Source organism: Magallana gigas, chromosome 10, assembly GCF_963853765.1.
Source record: "Magallana gigas chromosome 10, xbMagGiga1.1, whole genome shotgun sequence".
Lineage (NCBI taxonomy): Eukaryota > Metazoa > Mollusca > Bivalvia > Ostreida > Ostreidae > Magallana > Magallana gigas.
In genome coordinates, this window is record NC_088862.1 from 34,392,010 (window position 1) to 34,417,323 (window position 25,314).

The window sequence follows — 25,314 nt, forward strand, 5'->3', positions numbered from 1 at the left end:
AGAAAATTCTGAGGGATATACAGAGAGAGAGAATTCTTGTCTGGAAAATGTTCTAGAGGGTGATAAAAGGATAGAGAGATAGAAAGAAAACAATATTACATGTTTAACAAAGGTCAGAGAGAGAATAAGAGAGAGAGAGAGAGTGCTTTTGCTCTCTCTCTCTCTCTCTATCTTTCTCTTTCTCTCTTTCTCTCTGTCTCTCTGTCTCTCTCTCTCTCTCTCATGTCAATCATATTATTTTTGGGCCATTTCTTTAACAAGTTGAGTCTTTCTGTAACCAGAGCCATATTGATGAATCATTATATATATATATGAATCATTATTATCTTTGTAGGAATGATATATTATTACATTAAAGAAACATACTTTAAATGGAAACATTTTATAAACAAAATGATAGTTATATGTGGAAAGAATATGGTTGACTTCATTTAAAACACTTTATTTTTTTAATGAACAGGTTGTGATTTTGAAACGTAGTCCCTCCACACAATGGAAACAGCAAGCATTCCAAGTAAAGTACATCAGTGTTCTAAGTGTCCGGGGGACACAGAGTACTATTGTTTATCATGTCCATGTGATCTGTGTCCCCAGTGTAAAGAGAACCATGTAAAAGATCTCCAAACGATAGACCATGATGTTGTGTCACACCGTGATAAAATCAACTACATCCCAACACAAGAGATCTGTTTGAGACATCCTAGCCATGTTTATATAAAGTACTGTGAACCGTGTCAAGTTCCTGTCTGTTACCATTGCACACAGCATAGAAATCACCGACAATTAGTTATTACAACATCCTATAACACAAAGCAACAACAACACAGAGGAACCATTCACACCATCAGAAGTGAGGCTCTCTTTTACAGACCTGTTCTCCTGCCACGAATCAAAACTGATTTCAAAACCTGTCGCACAGAATTCTCCCTCTATCAATCAGAGATGTTAACAAAGGCCCAGACACTGGAGCATCTCATTGACTATATACAAAAAGATTTCATGTGTAATGTGTTCTGTGACTTTGATTTCAAACACAGATGTTTAAAACAGAAGAAAGAAATGACCATACATATTGTCAGCCTACAGAGATATGTATACATATATGAACAGAGGAGAGTAATCAGACCGCTACAATTCCTCTCCTCCATAAAGACAGCCCTCCCCCAGATACATCCTACACTCCACACCAGCCAGCTCTCCATGACTGAGTCACTCAACAAGGAGGATGTGATGGAGTCACTGAGTGCAATCCAAATCACTGAGAGAGGAAACCGACGCGTAGGAAACCAGTGTCTGCTGAAACTGACGTCTGCTCCTGAGTTCCATCAATCTCTCACAGTGACAGGTGTTGATCGTTGTTATCACATTTCCTGTGTGACATCAGACCTGGTCTGGGTTAGTGATGAAGACAATCTCATCTTAACAGACACAATAGGTGTCCCTCTACATCGTGTGGAGGATTCATGTAGTGATGGAGGAATCCACACAGTGAACAGTGAGAGTGAACTGATTTATATAGATATGTATGATAACATCAACAAACTGTCAAAGGATATGAAAACAACCACCACATTTATAGAGAGAACAGACTCTACATGGAGACCATGGTGTGTGTACTGGTCCCCGTCCACTGGGGATCTACTGGTCGGGATGTGTTATAGACATAAATGGACAGGCAAGGTAACCCGGTACAACCAGAGTGGACAACTCACACAAACCATACAACACGACAACACAGGACGGGGACTGTATAGACAACCTAACTATATAACAGAGAACAACAATGGGGATGTCGTGGTGTCTGACTATATATATCCGTCTGGTGCTGTAATGGTGACAGAGCGTGGAGGAAGACATCGTTTCTCCTACACAGGACCTCCATCAGGATCACGACTAGATCCACGTGGAGGAAGACATCGTTTCTCCTACACAGGACCTCCATCAGGATCACGACTAGATCCATATGGAGGAAGACATCGTTTCTCCTACACAGGACGTCCATCAGGATCAGGACTAAATCCACGTGGAATCTGTACTGACGCGCTGTCACACATCCTGGTGTGGGATGATATAACCAAAACAGTACAGATGTTGGACAAGGACGGTCAGTTCCTGTCACATCTACTGACAGAATCACAAGAGATGGGTGAACCATGGGACCTGAGTTATGATGTCAACACTCACCGTCTCTGGGTCGGATCAGGGGACAACAACAAGTTGTGTGTCTACAGGTATATCACCAGACAGGACGCTCTGACAGGTAAGTCTGAGTCATCATTGATGTAGTATATATGTGTTAGGTATCATACAGGTTTCAATGAGATCTAAGTATACTTTAATTATTTTTGTTATATCACACAAGTCATATTAAATTGTTAATTCAGTTTATATCTATTTCCTTGTGATTGTAATTCATATATTAGTTATATATCCATGTAATTGTTATTCATTAGTACATGTATTTACATGTTACCATATGTAGTTTATTGCTCAAATTATTTAAACAAGAAGATGCAAACATTATCATGAATATATATGAAAATAAGTTATACATGAGGAATTAATTTTAAGTAGTTAAATAGTTTGATAATTGTTTCTTCAGAGTAATGAATAAACTTAATCTTAGTACTTCATGTAACAATACAGGATTAGAACTCTATGTTTGATGTTTCTAGATAAACGTCATGTGATGGAGTCACTGAGAGAAATCGCAACCCCAGGGACAGATACACCACAGCAAGGAAACCAGTGTCTGCTGAAACTGATGTCTCTCCCCAAATTACTTCACTCTCTCACAGTGACAGGTGTTGGTAGTTGTTGTCACATTTCCTGTGTGACATCAGACCTGGTCTGGGTCAGTGATAATATATGCAATCTCATCTTAACAGACACAACAGGTGTCCCTCTACATCGTGTGAAGGGTTCATGTAGTGATGGAGGATTTCACACAGTGAACAGTGAGAATGAACTGATTTATATAGATAGGAATTATAACATCAACAAACTGTCAAAGGATATGAAAACAACCACCACATTTATAGAGAGAACAGACTCTACATGGAGACCACGGTGTGTGTACTGGTCCCCGTCCACTGGGGATCTACTGATCGGGATGTGTTATAGACATACAGACACAGGCAAGGTAACCCGGTACAACCAGAGTGGACAACAGACACAGACCATACAACACGACAACACAGGACGGGGACTGTATAGAAAACCTAACTATATAACAGAGAACAACAATGGGGATGTCGTGGTGTCTGACTCTAAAGACGATCTGTCTGGTGCTGTAACGGTGACAGAGCGTGGAGGAAGACATCGTTTCTCCTACACAGGACGTCCATCAGGATCACGACTAGATCCACATGGAATCTGTACTGACGCGCTGTCACACATCCTGGTGTGTGATGGTAAAACCAAAACAGTACAGATGTTGGACAAGGACGGTCAGTTCCTGTCACATCTACTGACAAAATCACAAGAGATGGGTGAACCACAGGGCCTGAGTTATGATGTCAACACTCACCGTCTCTGGGTCGGATCACGACTAGATCCACATGGAATCTGTACTGACGCGCTGTCACACATCCTGGTGTGTGATGGTAAAACCAAAACAGTACAGATGTTGGACAAGGACGGTCAGTTCCTGTCACATCTACTGACAAAATCACAAGAGATGGGTGAACCACAGGGCCTGAGTTATGATGTCAACACTCACCGTCTCTGGGTCGGATCACGGGACAACAACAAGGTGTGTGTCTACAGGTATATCATCAGACAGGACGCTCTGACAGGTAAGTCTTAGTCATTATTATTCACATTAATTAGATATAGATAACTAAGACACGCAGTCCGTGTTAATTATCAGTCAATAAGATACATGTAAGACATGTTTATCTGTGTGATTGTTTGTCAATATAAACAGCTCATTGTTACAGGGTTAGCTGTATCTACCAGTCATTGGGATTCATTGTTTATTATGATAATCTAAAATAAATAGAAATTATCCTTGTCATCAATATATTTCATGATAAGATGTACAGTCAGATGTTCTTCTAATTAGTTAATTAATTTGTGATTTGTTTTGTTACGAGTATATATGGATAGAATTTATTTAATTCATTACACAACTATCAAAGTATATGTCAATGTAATTAGGTTATTCATATTTGTAAATGTAGCTCTGTCTTTATTTAATTTGTTTGTAGTTGCGTACAAATTGTTAAATTAAATTAATTAACAGCTAATCAATGCATTGTTGTAGATGAACACAGACCCCGTCCTGATGGGGAGGCCATGTTCAGCTCATCAGCCGTAGAATGGAGATAGCTTGGATATTGACAGGTTCTAAATGTTTCTGTACAAATCTAGTCTGCTCTCAAAACCACACATGTTGTTTGTCCCTTTGTTCAACATCTGCAGCTGAAATTGACCTGTGTATAATTCACATGGACTGTAATACTGACTCCTGTTTATTTCACACTTTGTGATCATCCAAACATGGCTGTCTGTTGCTATATGTAAAATTGAATGTAATGAAAATGGATTGCAGAGATAAATTAAATAATAATAATTAATTATTATTGACTCCTGTTAAGTTCACACTTTGTGATCATCATAATAGGGCTGTGTGTTGCTTTATATGAAATTGAATGTAATGAAAATGGATTGCAGAGATAAATTAAATAATAATAATTAATTAATATTATTTAGTCTTTAGATTTATACTTGTTTCGTTTTTCATCATTAGATATGAAGAATGTTTACTAAATACATAGATACCGGTATCTTATTCAGCGATGTAATTGACTGTGTGTTTATAGCTCTACACAAACGTATTCCGTGACGTAACGGGCCGTGTTTTTATAGCTCTACACAAACTTATTGAGTGATGTAACGGACCGTGTGTTTATAGCTCTACACAGACTTATTCCGTGATGTAACGGACCATGTGTTTATAGCTCTACACAAACTTATTCAGTGATGTAACGGGCCGTGTTTTTATAGCTCTACACAAACTTATTCAGTTATGGAAAGGACCGAGTGTTTATAGCTCTACACAAACTTATTCAGTGATGTAACGGACCGTGTGTTTATAGCTCTACGCAAACTTATTCAGTGATGTAACGGACCATGTGTTTATAGCTCTACACAAACTTATTCAGTGATGTAACGGACCGTGTGTTTATAGCTCTACGCACTCTTATTCAGTGATGTAACGGACCATGTGTTTATAGCTCTACACAGACTTATTCCGTGATGAAACGGACCGTGTGTTTATAGCTCTACACAAACTTATTCCGTGATGTAACGGACCGTGTGTTTATAGCTCTACACAAACTTATTCAGTGATGTAACGGGCCGTGTTTTTATAGCTCTACACAAACTTATTCAGTTATGGAAAGGACCGAGTGTTTATAGCTCTACACAAACTTATTCAGTGATGTAACGGACCGTGTGTTTATAGCTCTACGCAAACTTATTGAGTGATGTAACGGACCGTGTGTTTATAGCTCTAAGCAAACTTATTCATGATGTAACGGACCGCAAGTGTTTATAGCTCTACACAAACTTACTGAGTGATGTAACGGACTGTGTGTTTATAGCTCTACACATTTTTGCACATCGTGTTGTGTTTTTTCCCAAGTAATCTCAATTATGATTCACATTTGATGTATATAAAAGTGAATAAAATACATCTAACTATCCATTTAGTTTATAGTTATATTTTTTTATTAGTCAGACTCCATGCAATTAACAAAAGAACAAGAAAACAATAATGGATCAAAAAAATTTCCTGACCATTGTGTATCCCCCTCATTATGCATCTTATAAACAAAATGATTTGAAATTAAAAGGGGCATAACTCCTCTTAAATATATCATATCAAATTTTCCTTTAATCATGCATGTCTATACTTTTTAGCTCACCTGAGCTAAAAGCTCAAGTGAGCTTTTCTGATTAAAAGTTGTCCGTTGTCTGTCGTTGGTGTTGGTGTTTGCGTTGTTGTAAACTTTTCATGTTTTCATTTTCTTCTCCGGAACCACTAGGCTAATGTTTACCAAACTTGGCACAAAGCATCACTGGGTGAAGAGAAATGAAGTTTGATCAAACGAAGAGCCACTTTAAAGGAGAGATAATCATGATAATAAAAAATTATAAAAAATTTGTTGATATTTTTCAAAAATCTTCTTTAAAAAAAAATTAGGCCAGAGAAGCAGTAACTTATGTGGAAGTATCTTAGGTAGTGTAGATTCAAGTTTGTTCAAATCATGGTCCCCGGGGGTAGGGTGGAGCCACAATAGGGGGAAGGACTTTTACATTGCAATATATATAGTGAACATCTTTAAAAATCTTTTTCTTAACAACTATTTGCCCAGAAAAGTTTCAACTTTTGTGGATACATCCAAAGATAGTGTAGATTCAAATTTGTTTCAATCATGGTATATGGGGGTAGAGCGGGACCAGAATTGGGGACGAAATTTACATAGAAAAATAAAAAAAAAATCTTTAAAAATCTTCGCAGGACAGTTAAGGCAACATTTTGCTTTAAAACAGCAGTAAAAGGAGGTCGTTTTGCTTTTGTCTATTCATTTCTGCATAATGAGTAGTTCTAAACTATTTTTGGTGTTATTGTTAAGATATGGCTCTCCTTTACTTGACCATGTCTAAATTTGTCGGTCACGTGACTTTTTAGGGTCACGTGGGCGTCTTTTAGACAAAAATCGTCAATGCTAAAATGAGACAAAAAGTTCAAGGGCAAGGCAAATAAATTTAAGAGTAAGTAATATGGCAAAAAAGTAAACCTTCATCTCTCAACAAATGAGCATCAGTTTTTACAAAGAACTCGTAAAAGGGAAGAAAATCATACCAAGTTTGATAATATCTATAGCCGTCTTGCACTTGAACTTTTGCATTTAATTTCTCCATCTAGAAGTCCTCTCAAATCAATACACATTTCAAACGCACAAGTGATCCCAAAAGGGGAGGTAACTCTTTGAGCGATAACTCTTTTGATATAGGCGCGATGTCATTTTATCACATAATCCGAATTAATTTTAAGATATATTTCAACAGTACATTATGTAAATGGTTTTTTAAACATAGTGCTTCTGTTTTATTTATTTTAAAAGAGACAAGATGGTTACGATGAATCGTCCGCATTTCCTCTGTTGTATCATGGATGTAAACAAAAAACCGTTGTGTATCAGTTCTCTTGGTTATTGGTTTCTTAATATTTTTTCAGTAATGGGAGAAAAATATATAAGAGCTAAGTGTACACAATTATTTGAGGGATTAGATGTCAACAGAGACAAATGAAGCCCCTGATATTAATATACTAACTAAATTGTTCTCATAATATATATTAAAAAATAAGATATGGAGTATTTTTTTCATTATTTATGTGCAGCCTTTGCCCAATGACTGCATATTCTATAGCACTGATTGGGTCTGTTAATATTATTCTTGGGAGGGGGTTCAAAGGGGTAACTTTATTCTGTTTGCCAGGGGCCAGGTACCATGGTGTTTTACTATGTAAATTGTGAATTAAATTAAAATTTGCCACGGGGACTATACATGTAGATCTGCCCATGTATGAGGCCTTTTCCCATCCCCCATAAGCAATCAACAGTATTCACCTTTGTATTACACATGTTATACTTGTAATTTCGAATTTAAACACTCATTAAAATTGACTTTTATTTTTATTCAACACATGCAGAATGATTAAGATTAAGGAGAGGGGGAGGGTTAGCATATCTATTCATTCACAAAATAAATTCTAAACGCTCATTTCTCATTATCGAGAAAGGAAAGAGAGTGTGTAAATCCTGCAACAAGGCGAGCAAAAGTCATTTTTGGTTTACATCAATATATTGAATTTAAATAAGTCTGAATTCTCCTATGTGAGAGACTCTCTCTCCCGCCCATTTACATACCATCCCCTTTCCACTTCTCAAACAAAATTATATATATAGAAACAATTATATTTGGTTCATTTGTTTTATTAATTCAAGAAGATAAAGGGACTTTCTGAAAAAAAATTCTGTGACAACATTTAAACCTGACATATGCATGCAAACTCAAAATTGCAATTTCTTTTTATGATGTCAATGTGTTTATTGTATGACTTCTTAGTTCTGGTCCTCTTCTCTCTTCAAAAACACAGTCTTCCTGTTCCTAAAGTTCAGGTTTTTCTTTCCATCATTTCATCTTGTATATGACACCAGGATAAGGGTGCGGGTAAATGATCACCATTAAGAACATCATTTATGTAAATCTCAAGACAAAGCAGGTACCAGCTAAAATGAAAATTATATATATTTCAGTAAGTTTAACTTGTTATCAAAATGGCTGAAAGACTGAAATGGAGGATTTTCTACAATTTGATAGTCAATGGAATTTATCTATCTTAATAAACATTTCATTATGTTTAGATGTGCATTTATTGCACAAATTCAAATACAGCTTTTCAGTTTGATCGATTTGAAATTATTCGCATCCTCACCCCTGTAAGTGCATGATATTAGTTTAATTGCACCCCTTTATTTTACCCGGCCTGACCTTAAAAATGCATCTCCATCTCTCTCTCTCTCTCTCTCTCTCTCTCTAAAATAATCAGATTGGTCATTACTTCAATGATAAATTATTGAACTTATACATGTATGTTATTTACTTACATTTTTTTCCAGCCTTTTTTTTAAATCAGTGACTGAGTGTGACACTTTTCAAATTACTCTGCAAATAACAAAATATAATTATGAGAAGTCATACAATTTAATGTACATGCATAAGGACATGTCAACAGTAATTTGAACATTTTTGTGAAAGGTCTACATATATTAGGCATGGATGGGTAAAATGACCAACACTTCAAATTTTATTTGAAAGTTACATGTGCACATTCTACACAAACAATACCATATATGACCATGAATGTAGATTCCTTATTTAGAGAAAATCAGATGGAGACATGCAGTCATTTGTTTATTATTATTTGTTTTTTTTTGTTACCAATAGTACAGCATCATAAGTATGAACCCAGGTGACAAGATTACAAACAGTGTTATGGTAGTAATATACTAAGTTCTAAAAACAAACTAGTAATAATTAAGAATTAATGTGCATAAACATCTTAATATATCAACTGGATGAATGTGTAAAAAATATAAATGAATTTAACTGTCATGGAAGAATTTTGAACACAGTAGAAAGGTGTTATTGATCAGCTGTTCATCAATTTCCAGAAAATGAAATCAGCATCTTTTAGCCTGCACTGTACTGATTTTCAGAAAATCAAATCAGCTGTTTTCACACAGTCTTTGTATTGTTTACTTACAAATTGAAATAAAAACAAACAGCTGTGTAAAGCTAAATATTGTCACTACAAGTACAATGAACTGATTCGTGTCGATTGGTGAAAATGATCAACAATTTAACGGACTGGCAATAAAGCTACATGTACAATGTACATTGTATAGGCCTAAATGTAAACAATGCAGTCTCCCCTCAGGTTTTGAACGAAACAACACATTAAGTCGATCAGAAATGCATCAACAGTATAAAATCACAATAAAATAGTTATTGAGCTATCTGGTATATTACAAATACACTGTATATCTATTCTACATACCTGATAAATCATCAAAAGATCGCCATCATCGGGAATACCAGCTACACGTGTTTACATCGTCTGACGAGCGCTTTTGGGACGCAGATTCACACCCATACCACAGATGCGTTATGGAAATTCTTCGTATATTCTGATTGTTGTACACTTATAAAAACACACATGAGTGATTCGTAGTTATATTTTGCTTATGAAGTGTTAAATCAGCCGTATTTCATGCTTAAACTGCTGTTTTCGGTATATGTTCTATATATGGTAATACAGAGGCGGGGCGTATATTATGACGTCATAACTCATTATCCCTTCATTAGCATATCAAAACGATGTGTTGCCTTATCTGTCCTGCGTTCTTTACAAAAACTATTATGCAAAAAAAGCACAAATTTGGATGGAAGCATCCTCAGATAGTGTGGATTCAAGTTTGGTTAAATCATGGTTCCCGGGGGTAGGGTGGGGCTACATTGGGGGGGGGGGTCAAATTTTTATAAAGGAATATAAAGAGAAAAACTTTAAAAATCTTCTCAAAAACCAATAGGCCAGAAACACTTGTATGGAAGCATCCTCAGACAGTGTAGATTAATTTTTTTTTTCAAATCATGATCCCGGGGGTAGGTTGGGGCCACACTGGGGGGGGGGGGGGGCAAAATTTAACGTAGGAAGATACAGAGAAAACTTTTTAAAAGTTTCTTGAAAAGTTTTCAGTCGAAAAAGCAAAAGCTGTAACTTGTGTGAAAGCATAGGTTGTGCAGATTAAATGTTGATCAAACCATGATTTCCTGGAAAAATGAGGGGCCACAAAGAGGGGGGTGTATACAGGACAAGAGAAAAATCTTATTACAGATAAAACAACAAAAGGGGCTTGATGGCTTGATATTTACTATAAAAATATCTGCATAAAAATCAGCAGATTTATTTTGATTTTTTAGCAAGATCTATTGTACTTAATTGTCAATATGTTTTAATTTTGATATTGTAATGCTGATTTTATCAGTTAAGACTGTTGTTGCTAAGTTGATTGATGTGGCCCCTGGGCCTCTTGTTTCTTTTTTACGAAAATAAAATTATGCATCGAAATGTGCAAACACTCGCAAAAAATGTTTAAATTAATTAGTAAATACTAGTACTGGTATTTTGCACATTTATAGGTTATGTTCACTTACAAGGCTTTACGTAATTCCGTGCAGTGGTTTTCGAGAAGTTGCGCTTAGAAATTGTTTATTATGTACTATATATTCAATATAAATTAATGAAGTCGAATGTTTGTGGTTATATGAACATCTTCACAGTGTTTTCTTAACACCTATAAAGTTTTTCGGAATTCCATTTAGCGATTTAAGATCTAGAAGAGTTTTGCTTTAAAACGGGAATGGTCTGACGAGAATTCTCAATCTCGTCATGCTTTAGTCCACCACGGTCCTTAACGGAGACGTCACAGCCGCTCTGGGCGGGGGCCCTGGTGCCCGCTACACTCGCCTGGTTTTTACATGAACTTCCTCCTACTTTACCTTGCCTTCGTTCGTCGTTTTAAGGCGTAATGCAGATTTCCTGAAATGAAAGTTATTAAACAGTTGTTGAATTGAGGATTGTTTTTCACCATGTTGGGGTATAATTTTATTTAAAAACGCACATTTTTGGTGGTAGTCATCAACAATACAAACATTTCGACATCCCCAACACTCGGTTTTCAGATCAAATCCTTAAAGTATTACGTTTACTCAGGGGCGAAAAAAAATCCACTAATAGGAACGAAAAACTATGTATTGTACATTGTAGCCCCACTATGGTGGTGCTATTTTTCACTTTCAAAATACTAGGTCAATGACCTACTTTTTCTGCTAGTGACCTCTGAAAGTTTTTTGAAAAAATTGTCAAAAAATGTCAGAATTGTCCACCATTCAAGGTTTTCTTTATTTTGTTATTATTAGATACAATAAAACAATTTGTAGGTTGGGAAATTATAAAATATGAATAGCTTTGCTAATTTTATTGTTGAATGAATCGTTTGAAGCTCATATTTTGAGTTTAATTTAGTCAGAATTTCCTCTGTTAATTTCCAAAATTGTACCCATTTTTGATCGAGTTTTACAAAAAACTGACTAATAGGAGCTCCAAACAATTGATTGCCTATAACTGTTTTTATTGCCTGTACTATGTTGACACTAACATTATATAAGGTCAATGATCAAATTTCGAGTTATTTTATCTTAAATCGATTTAATGTATTTTAAGTATTTTTCCGATCGCGTGCCAGCCAATGATATAAATTTATAGACGAGTAAATACAACCATAAAATATGTAAAATGAAATGAAAAAGCATATAGAAACTTATCTTTTGCAATAACATTGTAACAGAAAGTTTTTAAGAGAAAATAAGAAAATGGAAAAAAAAAAAAGTTCGAATTTCCTCTGTTTTAATATTAATTTACCTTTGTCAAAGCATATCTTCCTCAGATTAACAAATCATGAATATCAATATCAATAGTTGTTAATAGCGCTGTTATTTTGTGTTTTTAAAACAACTTTGGACCCGGAGTAAACGTAATCCTTAAGAAAATACACACGTTTGAAATTCGGACTTGAGGCGGGATCGGGTTCTTCCAACAAACCAGCTATCTTTGAAATCAGTTAATCTATTTTCCCAATCCTAATAAATAGTTCAATGATTACAAGTCATATAAACATATTTACATAAACCGGTATACAAACGGTGAAACCGTAATAGTAAACAAAGCTAGATCATTATGTTCGTGAGGAACAGACAATCTCAAAAACTTTTGAATATATTGATTTTTTTAAAGTTTGGATTCTACAACAAATTAAAGAAATATAGAGTATTTTAATACTCTTTTCGTGCTAAGATTTTCGAATCGAAGATAATATGTTACGTTCTAAAAGGTAGTGGAACCCGTATTCAATGTGATCAATTTTACAGTAAATAAATTACAAACTCTTTTGTGCCGTTGTAAAATATGGTGTTCAAATGGGGCCACTTGGACCTTCGCACTTTCGCCTTTAGGACAAAGATGCGAGAGTGCAAAGATGCAAAGTCAAAAGCGCAAAGTTGTGAAGGCGAAGGACCGAAAGTGCGAAGATGCGACGGCGAAGCGCGAAGATGCAAAGGCAAAAAAGCGAAGTTGCGATCGAAGGCGAAGAAAATATATTTTTGAAAATTTCAAACCCGGAGTAAACGTAATCCTCAAGAAAATACACACGTTTGAAACTCGGACTTGAGGCGGGATCGGGTTCTTCCAACAAACCAGCTATCTTTGAAATCAGTTAATCTATTTTCCCAATCCTAATAAATAGCTCAATGATTACAAGTCATATAAACATATTTACATTAACCGGTATACAAACGGTGAAACCGTAATAGTAAACAAAGCTAGATCATTATCTTCGTGAGGAACAGACAATCTCAAAAACTTATGAATATATTGATTTTTTAAAGTTGGGATTCTACATTTTCGCTAGCCAAGGGTTTTCGATCCACTTTGCTCCCCCTAAACCCTTGGCGGATTTCATTACGAAAACTCGGTGATGTGGTGGCGCTATCTAGCGAGCAACTTAAGTTGCGCCCCTTGCATATTTACATTTTAATCAAATTAAACAACGGGTTATATACACACTACAGTATTAATACAACTTAAAAACATGCTGACTACCGAATGTCGGAACATAATTAACGATGCTATTAAACATGTTAAATACGAATTCAGTAATAACGAAGGGAAAGCACAGATTGTTTTATTCATCATGTTTTGTAAGAGTCGCCGATTTACATGTATATGAAAGTTTTCATGCCATAGAACCAGGTATCGCTGTCGTTAATATTGCGGACAAAAGAAATTAAATAAAACAAAGATCATTGAACCTTTAAAAGCAATAACCATAAGCAGGGACGTATATATACACATGTACTAACGGGATAGGCAACTTCTACATTTGCCATGTTTACTTCCCATGCTGATCACGCGAGCCTTGACAAGTTTGTAGGGCTACATGTTCAATCCAAGTAAAATAGATACATGTAGCTTTTAAAGCGATCTGGTTAGACCATCGATGGAGAAGCACTGAACTCGATTGTTTTCTTTTAAAGTTTATATTTACATGCACTGTGATTGGATCAGCTACTCGCAGCTGCAGCCAATCATAAAGCGGAGCCTGTCACCGAGTTTTCATAATGAAATCCGCCAAGGGTTTATGGGGAGCAAAGCGGACCGAAAACCCTTGGCTAGCGAAGATGGGATTCTACAACAAATTAAAGAAATATAGAGTATTTTAATACTCTTTTCGTGCTAAGATTTTCGAATCGAAGATAATATGTTACGTTCTAAAAGGTAGTGGAACCCGTATTCAATGTGATCAATTTTACAGTAAATAAATTACAAACTCTTTTGTGCCGTTGTAAAATATGGTGTTCAAATGGGGCCACTTGGGCCTTCGCACTTTCGCCTTTAGGACAAAGATGCGAGAGTGCGAAGATCCGAAGGCAAAAGCGCAAAGTTGCGAAGGCGAAGGACCGAAAGTGTGAAGATGCGACGGCGAAGCGCGAAGATGCAAAGGCGAAAAAGCGAAGTTGCGAAGGCGAAGAAATGATACTACTATCGCTTCCTCGCCTTGGCAACTTCGCACTTTCACATTCGCCTTTTTTGATTGCATTACAAAATCTGGTTCATAACATAGAAACTTCGCACTTTCGCTTAAGGATGACGTTTACTCAGAATGAAAAAAAAATCCACGGATGATAATGAAAAACCATCTATTGTGTGTTATAGACCTTTGCTTGTATTGTTATTTTTCACTTTCAGAAAAGTAGGTCAATGACCTACTTTTTGAGTTAATGGCCATTGAATATTTATTGAAAATTCAAGAAAAATCCCATAAATTTTACACTACGATTGAGATTTTCTTAATTATAAAAATATTACAAATAATAAAACACTTTAAAAAATAAGATACAGTTTACGAATGGTAGTTGCACTAAATAAGTACACAACATTAAGATTTCAGCATCAATTTTTAAAAATAATTCAGTCCGAATTTCCTCTATCAGTTTCCAAATCCCTACCCATTTTTGATTCAATTTTACAAAAAATTGAATGATGATAATACAAAAACATTTATGATAATGAACTTCTTATATTGACCTTATTCTGTTGGCATAAAATTCATATGAGGTCAATGATCAAAATTTTGAGATATGATGTCTTTTATCGTTTTTAAGCATTTTTCAATATTATTATTATTCGTGCCATAAGATTACTTTAATGAATAAGTGATGTAAAACCAACAGAAAATATGCAAAATTACGTAGACTTAAATATAAAATCCTAACTTTTAATATTAGACTACTGCCAAAAAACTTTTAGCAGAAAACAAAATCTGCAAAATTTAGTCCGAATTTCCTCTGTTTGGCTAAAAGTTAATTTTTGTTTGAGCATAATTCTATAATAAAGTAAAACTATTGAATGTTTTGTCAATAATAATTCATTTCATAAATACTTTTTGTGTTTAGAACAAATTTTACTTATTACATTGAACTTTTTAACAATCAGAATTTGAGAACTCAAACCCTGAGTAAATAACACCCTTAAGCCTTTTTTTAATTGCATTCATTTTTTAATAAGCCCGGATGATAACGTTAAAAAATTGCGTGAGGTATCCCGAGTATTTCCGAATGGAGAAAAGATGTAAACATTTCCTATTATAAATCTCCGTAAGAATTTTTTTTTCGTTCCTGTGAAATTTTATGAGTGAAAAGGGATAATTGTTCAATGAAGATAGCTTGGATATATTCCCTTTCATCGATTTCAGTTGTATTTCTTTCACAGGTATGTGTATTTTTATTAAAAATCATCAAAAAGTGATGGAAGCAATGACTTGGGACAGACTATAGAGCGTTTTTCATTGCCAAGGAGATAAAGACGCCCAGATGATAACGTTGAAAAATTGTGCGAGGTGTCCTGAGTACTTCCGAATGGAGAAAAGATGTCAACTTTCCCCCTTATAAATCTCCATAGGAAATCTGTTTTCGTTCCTGTTGATTTTCATAAAGGAAAAATGCAGTGAATGAAGTTATTTTGGGAATTTTTCCTTTCATCGATTTTAATTGCACTTATGTCACAGGTATGTGTATTTTTATTAAAAAATCGTTCAAATATGCAGCATAAATATCTTGGGACAGCCTATAATATACAATATAAACAATAAATGTATGAATTATTTACGGAAAAGTTTACGGGTGATTTTCTTGTTCGGGAGGGGGGAGGGGGGAGTGGAGGGATAATGTCCTTTACAAAAATTTAGATTATTGAAAATCAAAATGTGTACATGACAAGTTGTCATGTACAAATTTTGATTCTCAATAATCTAAATTTTTGTAAAAGACAATAATATTTGATAACATTAAAATTTGCTTGTTTCAAAAGGGGGCGAAACCCATTTTCATTAACTTTACTATGTTATTTCATTTTAATTCTACACCCCCGCCCTTCCAAAATCATACATGGATTATGTTACATACGTAGAATACATAATACATTTTCTAAATTTCCCTTCTAATATTTACATGTATATAATTATCTTAAAAACACACCCCATGGTCTCTAAAACTCGCAGGTTTTTATTACGCTGTTTCGTATATTATCCCAGCATTTTTCGAAGAAACAAAACAGAAAAGCAGCGGTTGTATGTTATCAATAATAATATCAAATAGAAACATGTTTGAAAGTTCAAGTATATATCATTATGAACAATTTTTTTCACACTCTTCAAACTGACTGACAACGATTGACAGATGTGATGTTAATAACATATGGCGATGATACAAAGCATTTATTGACACTTTTTTTTTTATAAACCAAGCATTTCAAAACTGCTTCGTAAATATGAAATTATAAGCAACAAATACCATCTTATTATGTTTAACAGTGCGTCTACGAGAGAGTCAGGCAGATTCCAAAAATGTCAATTTCTGGAGTTTTAATAATTGTTATCATTTGTCTCAAAAATCCAAGAGGGGTTGCCAACAATGAAGAAAATTGATATTAAAGTTTGTTTATTTGGTTTGTATTCTAAGGCCATGGTACCATAATTTCTTGATGTAAGGCGCGTGAAATCTAATACAACTTAAATGGGTTCCATATATGTGCCTAAGAATTTTGCCATAATTCAAAACATTTCATAGATAACATGTACATTTATTGATTACACTGTAATTAGGGGCCTAATTGATTGCAAAATATCAAAATTCCGATGTAATCTGTTGTCATGACAACCCAATAAATGTAACTGGTAACTGGCCAGAATTAATGTCTACCATTGCGAAAATAATCTCAATATAAAAAAGGGTTTGGACGCCCCATTTCAAATTTTCAATAAATATTTAGAAAAAATGATTGTTAAAAAATGTAGAATTAAAATTTTATGTTTGGGTTTTAAGGGATTATGAAATACTTCTAATTTTAGTGGAGGTGACTAGATAAATTTAGATAATTTAATACAAAAAATCCAAAAATTTAAGTTAAAATTAGTTTTCTGAGATATTATAATGCATAAATGGTTAGAAAAATTAAAATAAACAAATACGTTGCTCAATGTCTTCTAAATTTCGTATCATATGGTGGAAAACAGAGTTTAGATTAATTTCCCTTTGCTTCACCTCTGGTTATCTCCCCTTTTATTGATCTCCCCAAAGGAGGTAGAAAATTTGTACCAGTGGAGGGAAATAATGGCTTCTCCTGGCAGGAGCTCAGGCAGCCCTTCTACTATCTGTGACTTTGCTAGGTCATACAGACATAGACCATGTGAAGGTTTGACAGAGAGTATTTCTTCCTTGACTGATGATATATTTCAACACTTAAAACGATGTCAAGCATCAACACGACATCAGACAAGAATCCCAGAAGGACTTCTGCTACTGTTTCGCAGTGGCATATTTGTTGTTTCAAAGGATGTTCTTCAATTAAATGTATGCAGAAGTCACAGGAATAGTCTTTGTACTCACTGGTACAAAGACTCTCGGTGCTGTATGCACCCTCTACATCCACCAAATCATAGGGAGAAGCCAGACAGAGGATTAACATGCACGATGGCTAAAGAAATATGGCTGCACGAGAGAGTTGTTGTGCCTGTTGGAGCTGGTAAGTCTTACGGTAAAGTTAATAAAGTATCTTATCTTTTATTCTAAATTCATAAACAAAATGATGTGAATGGGAGAGGGGCGACATGTCATTGAATATTAATTAAATGTGTGACATACAGTTGCCAGCTGGTTACAGGCCTATAACAGGTCAAGTACAATCACTAGATTTAGCTACATAGCTTGATTTAGCTACATAGCTTTATTACTTTCCTGAAGAAGGATATTATTTACACTTAGGTGAATTACATGATTATAAGATATTTTTATTAATCTATTAATGAAGTAATACCTTGTACAGAACTAAACATTCCCTTGTTTCCCTTGTACACTGGCTAAATATTCTTTTTTTTTAATCTCAGTGTCATCTCCTCTACCATAGTACATGTATTATATATATGGACCTTTTGAATTTCTCAATAGAATATGTTCATTAATAATTTGTACACACAGTTTCCCTTGTACACTGGCTAAATATTCTTTTTTTTTAATCTCAGTGTCATCTCCTCTACCATAGTACATGTATTATATATATGGACCTTTTGAATTTCTCAATAGAATATGTTCATTAATAATTTGTACACACAGTGCTTAGAATTAAATTCAATGATAAATACATCGGGATCGGCATACTTATTCTTAAAAAACTTGAGCTTTGTAAATAATTGATGATGCATTAAGTATGGTATGCAGGTCCTGTTGTATTATGAGGTCTGTACAGCAGACTGAGCCTTCATGTGCACTCGCCAAATTTTGCATTGCACTTTTGCAGGTATGAGAATTTAGACGAGTGCTTGCGAGCACTTGACTTGTTCTGCTGATCATGCCACACGTTGCAATTTGTACATGTATTAAAAATTTTTTTTGAATGAAATTTAATAACTGATTAAAATTTTCAGGTATATGCAGAAGATGTTCAGAAAGACACAAGACAACCTATACCACAAAAGTAAACATTGAAAGTGATGTGGGTGAGTTCATTTTTTGTAAACTTTCCATGATAAAAAATTGGATAGCAGGTTTTATCTCCTTATATAACATTAATTTGTGCATATGTGCACCTTATATACAGTAAAACATGGTTATAGCGAACACGCTTATAATGAATTGACGCTTACAGCGAAGTGAATTTCATTCCCCAAGTCTCTATTTCATGTTGTAAGCTTGTCGGATAAAACGAATTACGCTTATAACGAAGTTAAATTGGCCGTCCCTGGGACTTCGTTATAAGCGTGTTTTACTGTACAATGTATTAGCACTAATACTGATCATTGATTCATCATTAGCATTGATACTGATTTGATTCATTTTAGGAGATTTTTTGAAGCTTGCTGCACATTTACAAGCTAGTGATGATGAAATTTTAAACAGTTTGCCAGATACATGTATATCAGAAGCAGATGAAGTTACTGTTGGAGGTAAATTCTTTTGCCATAAACAGCTCTTAATAAAGTAGAATCAGCAGAATTGTCTAAATACAAAATATGATGGAACATGGTCTAGAGTCATTGTTCAAAATGTATGAGGTGGTTCCATGGTAGGCACCCCCCTTGAATTAAAAAGTGCTTATATATCCTCTCTTATGAAGTTAGCCCTATCTTTTTTATTGCATTGCTCAATTAGGAAACTTTATAATCACACCACATATAATTACATCTTGTTTATTTTGTAGGTACAGGTAATGAAATACTGGATCAAGCACAACATGCTCAAGAAGACAATAGTTCTTTGCATGATATATCAGGTAATATTTTGTTTCGCATTAGCTACGTTTACAGCATTATGCATTGTCGGAATGAATTATAACATATTTTATGCCCCTTGAAGAATGGAAGGCATACTGTATGCAGGGTTATTTTCCACCCATTTTATTTCGCCCTTTTATACTTGTAAAAGAATTTGCCCAAACTCAGTTGTCTAAAAGAAATATATCTGAATTGTTTCAATTCACACAGTTTTGAATTTTGCTAACTGACAACAAGAGCAGAAGGGGCGAAAATAAAACGGGGGCGAATAGTTCTCTCTATACAGTATTCTTTGCTGCTGTTGGTCCATCGGTCTGTCTGTCTTTTCACTTTGCAGTTATTATCTCTGCAAAGGTTGCAAATACATGTATTGAAATGAAATTTGATATACAGATTTTTCAATTTTTAGTTTCTGGTCATTATCTCTGCAAAGTTTGGTACAGTAAAACACGGTTATAAAGAACACGCTTATAATGAATTGACGCTTACAGCGAAGTGAATTTCATTCCCCAAGTCTCTATTTCATGTTGTAAACTTGACGGATATAACGAATTACGCTTTTAACGAAGTTAAATTGGCCGTCCCTGAGAATTTGTTATAAGCATGTTTTACTGTATACTGATTTACAATCAGACAATTTTTGACAGAGTCATGCCCATGTCCATGGAAATGAGGGGAGGGGGCATAAATGTTTTATAAAGATCTCTTGTTTAAAAGTGTATGATGTATAGCATAACTTTGGTTACAAGTGTGACATGACATTATAAATGGTAAACTGTAAGATGGATTAAAAAATTACAAACTTGTAGATGAATGAATATCTCTCTCTCTCTCTCTCTCGTGAACTATTGTTTCTGATGTTGGCAAATTGGTTTATATATATAAATATACTTTTCTGTTCTAAATGTATATGTGTAGACATGCATCTTCATAATGACCATTCATAACGGTAACAATATTACTTACAAGTATTTACTGATCATTTTTATTTAATTCTTACAGAACAATCTAGTCAGCTCTCAGAATTTTCGTCCACTCAGTCCTCTCATGGAACTGATAACTGGCTACCACCAACATACGATCGGGATAAGTTGAACAGAAGCATGGAAATTCTCTCTGAAGGCAAATTTACTCCAATGCGATTTACTTTAAACACACCATTGGAAGATGTTCAACAGTCTACAAAGGATTATGTGACTCGAAAAGCCAAAGAAGTAATTCACTATGCTTTAGAATGCATTGCACCACAGCAGGAGGAAGAATTAATGCAACTGGTGTGTAGAAAATACTTCAAGGCGGAGTCGGATGGTATTGATATTATACCTGATGCTTTAACAGAAGCTCTTATCAAAGCCTACAATGATGCTAATGGACATCAATGCCAAATCCAAATACTCTCCCTGTTTGTAAACAATTTTTCAAAGACTGAACTTTGTAAAATGGTGCATGGCCTAACAAAGTATAAAATTGACTGTGCAAGAAAATACGCTTCCTTGAATGGACCAGGTCAGATTATTGATCCTCCAAAGGTTACCCGTGTTAGACTTTCGAGATGTCAAATACAGCATTTTATTGAAGTTTTGTACAGTCCATCAATTTGTCAAGTGGTTGGATATGGTTCCAAGACTCTTCATTTATCATCTGGATTACAAATAAAAATTCCAAAAATGATTCGAACAATGATTGCCTCAAGAATTATCAATGCCTATGAAGTGCTCTGCACAGACAATGAGATAAAAATGCCATCTAGGGCAACGTTGTACAAGATCATAAAAGTATGCTCGGCCTCACAGAGGAAATCTTTGAAAGGTCTTGACAGTTATACAACAGATGGAATGGAAGCAATGGATTTGCTCCAGAAGATACTACACAGACTGCAAGAAAACGGACTTTCAAGAGACAAAACGAAAGAGTTATCAGAAAAGCTTCTGGATATAAACCAGCACCTGAAATTTGATTTGAAAATGCATCTCGCACAGTCCAGTACTTGTATCGACCACTGCCTAACATATGCATTGTCTGATGAAAAGACAGCAGAATTTACATCGGATTGTGATCATCTCCACAATCAGAACTGCATAAACTGTAGAAGTATTCCAAAAGTTATGGATGAAATTGCAAGTTGTTTATCAGCGGCTAATCTAGCAACTGATCTGCAGAAGGAATTGGCACATGATTTTGAACAGTCAAGAAAAAACATACATGAATGGAAGGCCCATATTGTACGAGCTGTGAACCAGGATATGAGTAAAAGCAACATCATTGAAAACTTAAAGAGTAACCAAGCACTGCTGATAATGGATTGGGCAATGAAATTCCTGCCTCAAAGTTTTCGGGAATCGCAGCAAAACTGGTTTGGGAAACAGGGTTTGAGTTGGCATGTTGCATGTGCAGTTTTTCTAGATCATAGTGCCAATGTAGAGAATCAGGAGAACAAATTTCACCTCGTGTCATTTGTACACGTATTACAAGGAGGAAGTCAAGGTTGGATCTCAGTAGCTATGATTCTTCAAGATGTTCTAGAAAAACTGAAATGCCTTAATCAGCATCTTTCCGAGGTTTATTTAAAATCCGACAATGCAGGATGCTATCACAGCATGCCACTTATGTCCTACATTTGGAAGAATTATGACTTGCTACAGCTCAAAGTAAAAGAGTATAATTTCAGTGAAGTTCAGAGTGGCAAAGATCTGTGTGATTCAAGAACTGGTACATGTCGCATGCATATTTTAAAGTATGCAAATGAAGGTAACAATTTGGAAAATGCACATCAACTGAAAAAAGCCTTGGAGAGTTATGGGGGAGTTAAGAACACATTCATTTCACTGGTTGATATCAATACAGAAAATCCTCCTGTATTGTCAGGAAACATTAAAAACTTCAAGATTAGTCAGATGAACAATTTTGTGTTTGAAGAAGAAGGCATCAGAGTGTTTAAAGCTTATGGTGTTGGTCATGGACACTTGGTCCCCAAGAGCACTCTTGAAAAGATATCAAGTAACTTTGCCTTTGATGAGACCAGAATTGAGGTATATACATGTAGTTTTAGACTGTGTATTATAACTTCTTTTGGTGCATGTTAATTTGATGAAAGTTCAGTGATCATGAGCATTAAATTTGCCTAAATGAGAATACTGAGTAATTTAATTCTGGTTGTAATGTGACATTTGATTGGATAGAAAAAATTAGTTACATTTGTATAACCTGGCTTGCACGTCACAAGACTTTTCACGATACCCCAATTTCAAAAATGTACTAATCTGCTTGACGTAACGTTTGACTTTGAACAGATTAATATCATTTTTAAAAGTAAAATGTACTCAATTTGTACATCAAATCACAGAAAATTGAATTACAAGGAATGAACTCAGTGTCCACCCAAGTTATACTCGTATAAACTGGCATGGAGCAATTTACGCTTTTTATACCTATTTATCGCAGATGCTTGAAATTTTAACACACTTTTTGTTTGTGCATGACATATTGTGGGATATATTTTTGTACCATTCGGATGCCAATTTTTTGTTAAATGTCGACTGCTTATTATGCATATTCACATCAGAGCCGGGGTATCACTAGTGAGCGTTGACCCACAGATACCTTGTTATCGGCTTTGCGGATCGTGGATTATAAAGCGTAAACTGCCCCAACTCAGGTTATACTCTCATAACTTGGGTAGACATTGAGTTAATTTCTTTATTATATACACGTATAATTTATAATTTTTTTTTTTGAAGGTCATAGAAGATTCTACAACCATGCCAGCGACACATTTACAAGCAGCACAGTTGAGGCTACCGTTTGGATCTTCAGATGCTGAAGACAGTGGAGACCTGAGCTGCACTGAACCAGGCTGTATTCAAACCTTCAGGAAACCATCTACTTTAGAAAAGCACCTTGCTGTTGGAAATCATTTATACCACAGTTTAAATGGAAGTGCCGATGTTGCCATGGAGTTGTGGGCAGAAAAGTGTTTGGATTCTGTGTTTTATAACCAGTCTCACCTCATCCAATCTTCATTGATTTCAAGTAAAGACAATCAGGTACATACCTGTGTATCAAATTTGAAAACAGGATGGGCTCTGAAGTTGGACAGAAAATTTGTTAGATTTTCATTGGGTGTAAAAAAGTTCGTGAAAGACATTTTTGATGATGGTGAAAAAACTGGAAAAAAGGCAAACCCTGTGTCTGTTTCATTACAAATTCGTAATGAACGGGATGAATATGGCAACCACATATTCAGTCCAAATGACTGGATTTCCTCTCAGCAAGTTCGCAGTCTCTTTGCCCAGTTTCTGATAAAACTGACTAAAGAGAGCACAGACAGAGAGAAGAGACCAAAGTTAGAACTCACTCTTAAATCTGAGGAGGATGAAGATTTAAATGAAGTTATTAGTGATCTGAATGCCATGGAGGCATTCAACACAGTTAATTCTGTTACTGATATATGTCAGCTATGATTTCTATGTGAGCATAATTTACTTGGTAGGCATTTCATCTTGATTTTCACATACCGAGTATGCTAGAAAAAATGCATTTAATCGATGTGTAGGTGCATCAAGATTGTCAAAAGTAAACTTTCAAGTAGAATATAGTAACTACTGTATGAAATATTTTTTTTCATGTAAAAAAACCATGAATAGAAATTTATGTAAATTTATGCAGTTTTTGATGTTTGAGAATCATATGTATGACTTGGAATTCTAAGTTAAACACTGTCCTAGTACACAGAATGGATTTTATATTTAAAATGCAAATCAGCTGGTAACATTACATGTACATGCACTATATATATTTGACCATTCATTGTAATGTAATGAAACTGTTTACATTTTAGGAAATGCTAAGTTTCATGTATTTAAAAAAATTGATGAAAATCATTAGTTATAGGTGATTGCATTAAAATTGTTTAGAAAAACATGTTACTAAGGGAGATAACTCACTTTTAAAAGTTGCAAAAAATGCAAGTTATAGAAATTAACGCAGTGTGAGAAATATTCAGAACCCGATTATTACCTTATGTGAAAAGATTAAGAAGTTACTTGTTTTTATTTTGACCCATAACATTTTAGTTTTAAAGCGTCCAAACCCAATTTTAAATTTACTTAAATTTTAGCAATTTTTCAATAATTTTGGTTTTTTATACACAAGAGTTATTTCCCTTGATCAAAAAATTATGTGGGGTTATTTTTGAAAAAAATTTAATGTGTCAAAATAAAATTAAATATTTATATTTTCAATTATTTTAACAGTTGTTGTTTTATTTTTATGCTTAGGGTATCAAAATGTCAAATGAAAATGTCAGTTTTTCATAAAAATCAATGCTTCATTATAGTGAAATTGTAATCAATATGGCAACCCCCTTCAATAGGGCTAAAAAATTAAAATTTTCAAAAAAGTGTTTTAGTGTAACAATTTGCTTAACTTTAAATGTCTTCTGTGAAAATTTCATTGAAATGTGGTTTACTCCATGTATTACCCCCTGCCTGACTCTCTCATAGACGCACAGTTAAAGAGACATACTGATTGTTCGCTCTTAACACTGACTCATGTTGATCACATGACCAATACTTTGACGAGAATTTTTTTTATTTCAAAACAACTATAAACACTGTGGCAGCATAGATTACAACAATCATGAATCATTTTACCTGTAAGTGTTTTCTCATATAGAATGTAATAAAAAGGACGTTATTAATCAGACCCCGACCAGGTAAATCTGCAGGTTTTCAACGAAAGAATTCGGTAACATGTTTACACATGCACAAACTGATAACGATATAAAATGTAAAGT

At 34.7% G+C, this 25,314-nt stretch overlaps 2 protein-coding genes and 1 long non-coding RNA gene across 7 annotated transcripts; 2 read left to right on the top strand and 1 right to left on the bottom strand.

Moving 5' to 3' along the window:
• The first annotated feature begins 370 nt into the window (after positions 1-370).
• LOC117683740 (uncharacterized) lies at positions 371-5,562 on the top strand. Of its 4 annotated transcripts, none has more exons than XM_066073450.1 (3): positions 371-2,260; positions 4,268-4,347; positions 4,754-5,551. In XM_066073450.1, exons 1-2 carry the CDS (start codon positions 493-495, stop codon positions 4,330-4,332), a joined length of 1,833 nt encoding a protein of 610 aa, XP_065929522.1. In that variant the 5' UTR covers positions 371-492; the 3' UTR covers positions 4,333-4,347; positions 4,754-5,551. The 4 variants fall into 4 exon arrangements, with proteins under 4 accessions (XP_065929522.1, XP_065929521.1, XP_065929524.1 ...); XM_066073452.1 differs by lacking the exon at positions 371-2,260 and adding an exon at positions 2,569-3,797 and having other exon boundaries at positions 4,754-5,562; XM_066073449.1 differs by lacking the exon at positions 4,754-5,551 and having other exon boundaries at positions 373-2,260; positions 4,268-4,583.
• A 2,426-nt stretch (positions 5,563-7,988) lies between these two features.
• LOC136272290 (uncharacterized) lies at positions 7,989-9,979 on the bottom strand. Its single transcript, XR_010710255.1, has 3 exons — positions 9,638-9,979; positions 8,685-8,742; positions 7,989-8,306 (listed from the first exon to the last, which is right to left on the bottom strand). It is a non-coding gene; the product is annotated as an uncharacterized lncRNA (long non-coding RNA).
• Positions 9,980-16,761: 6,782 nt separating this feature from the next.
• LOC109617364 (uncharacterized) lies at positions 16,762-25,030 on the top strand. 2 transcript variants are annotated; one of them, XM_066073410.1, is made up of 6 exons: positions 16,762-17,776; positions 18,675-18,746; positions 19,089-19,193; positions 19,448-19,519; positions 20,523-22,549; positions 23,258-25,030. In XM_066073410.1, the coding sequence occupies exons 1-6, from the start codon at positions 17,365-17,367 to the stop codon at positions 23,978-23,980; spliced, it is 3,411 nt and encodes a 1,136-aa protein (XP_065929482.1). In that variant the 5' UTR covers positions 16,762-17,364; the 3' UTR covers positions 23,981-25,030. The 2 variants fall into 2 exon arrangements, with proteins under 2 accessions (XP_065929482.1, XP_065929483.1); XM_066073411.1 differs by lacking the exon at positions 16,762-17,776 and adding an exon at positions 18,428-18,547.
• The last annotated feature ends 284 nt before the right edge of the window (positions 25,031-25,314 follow it).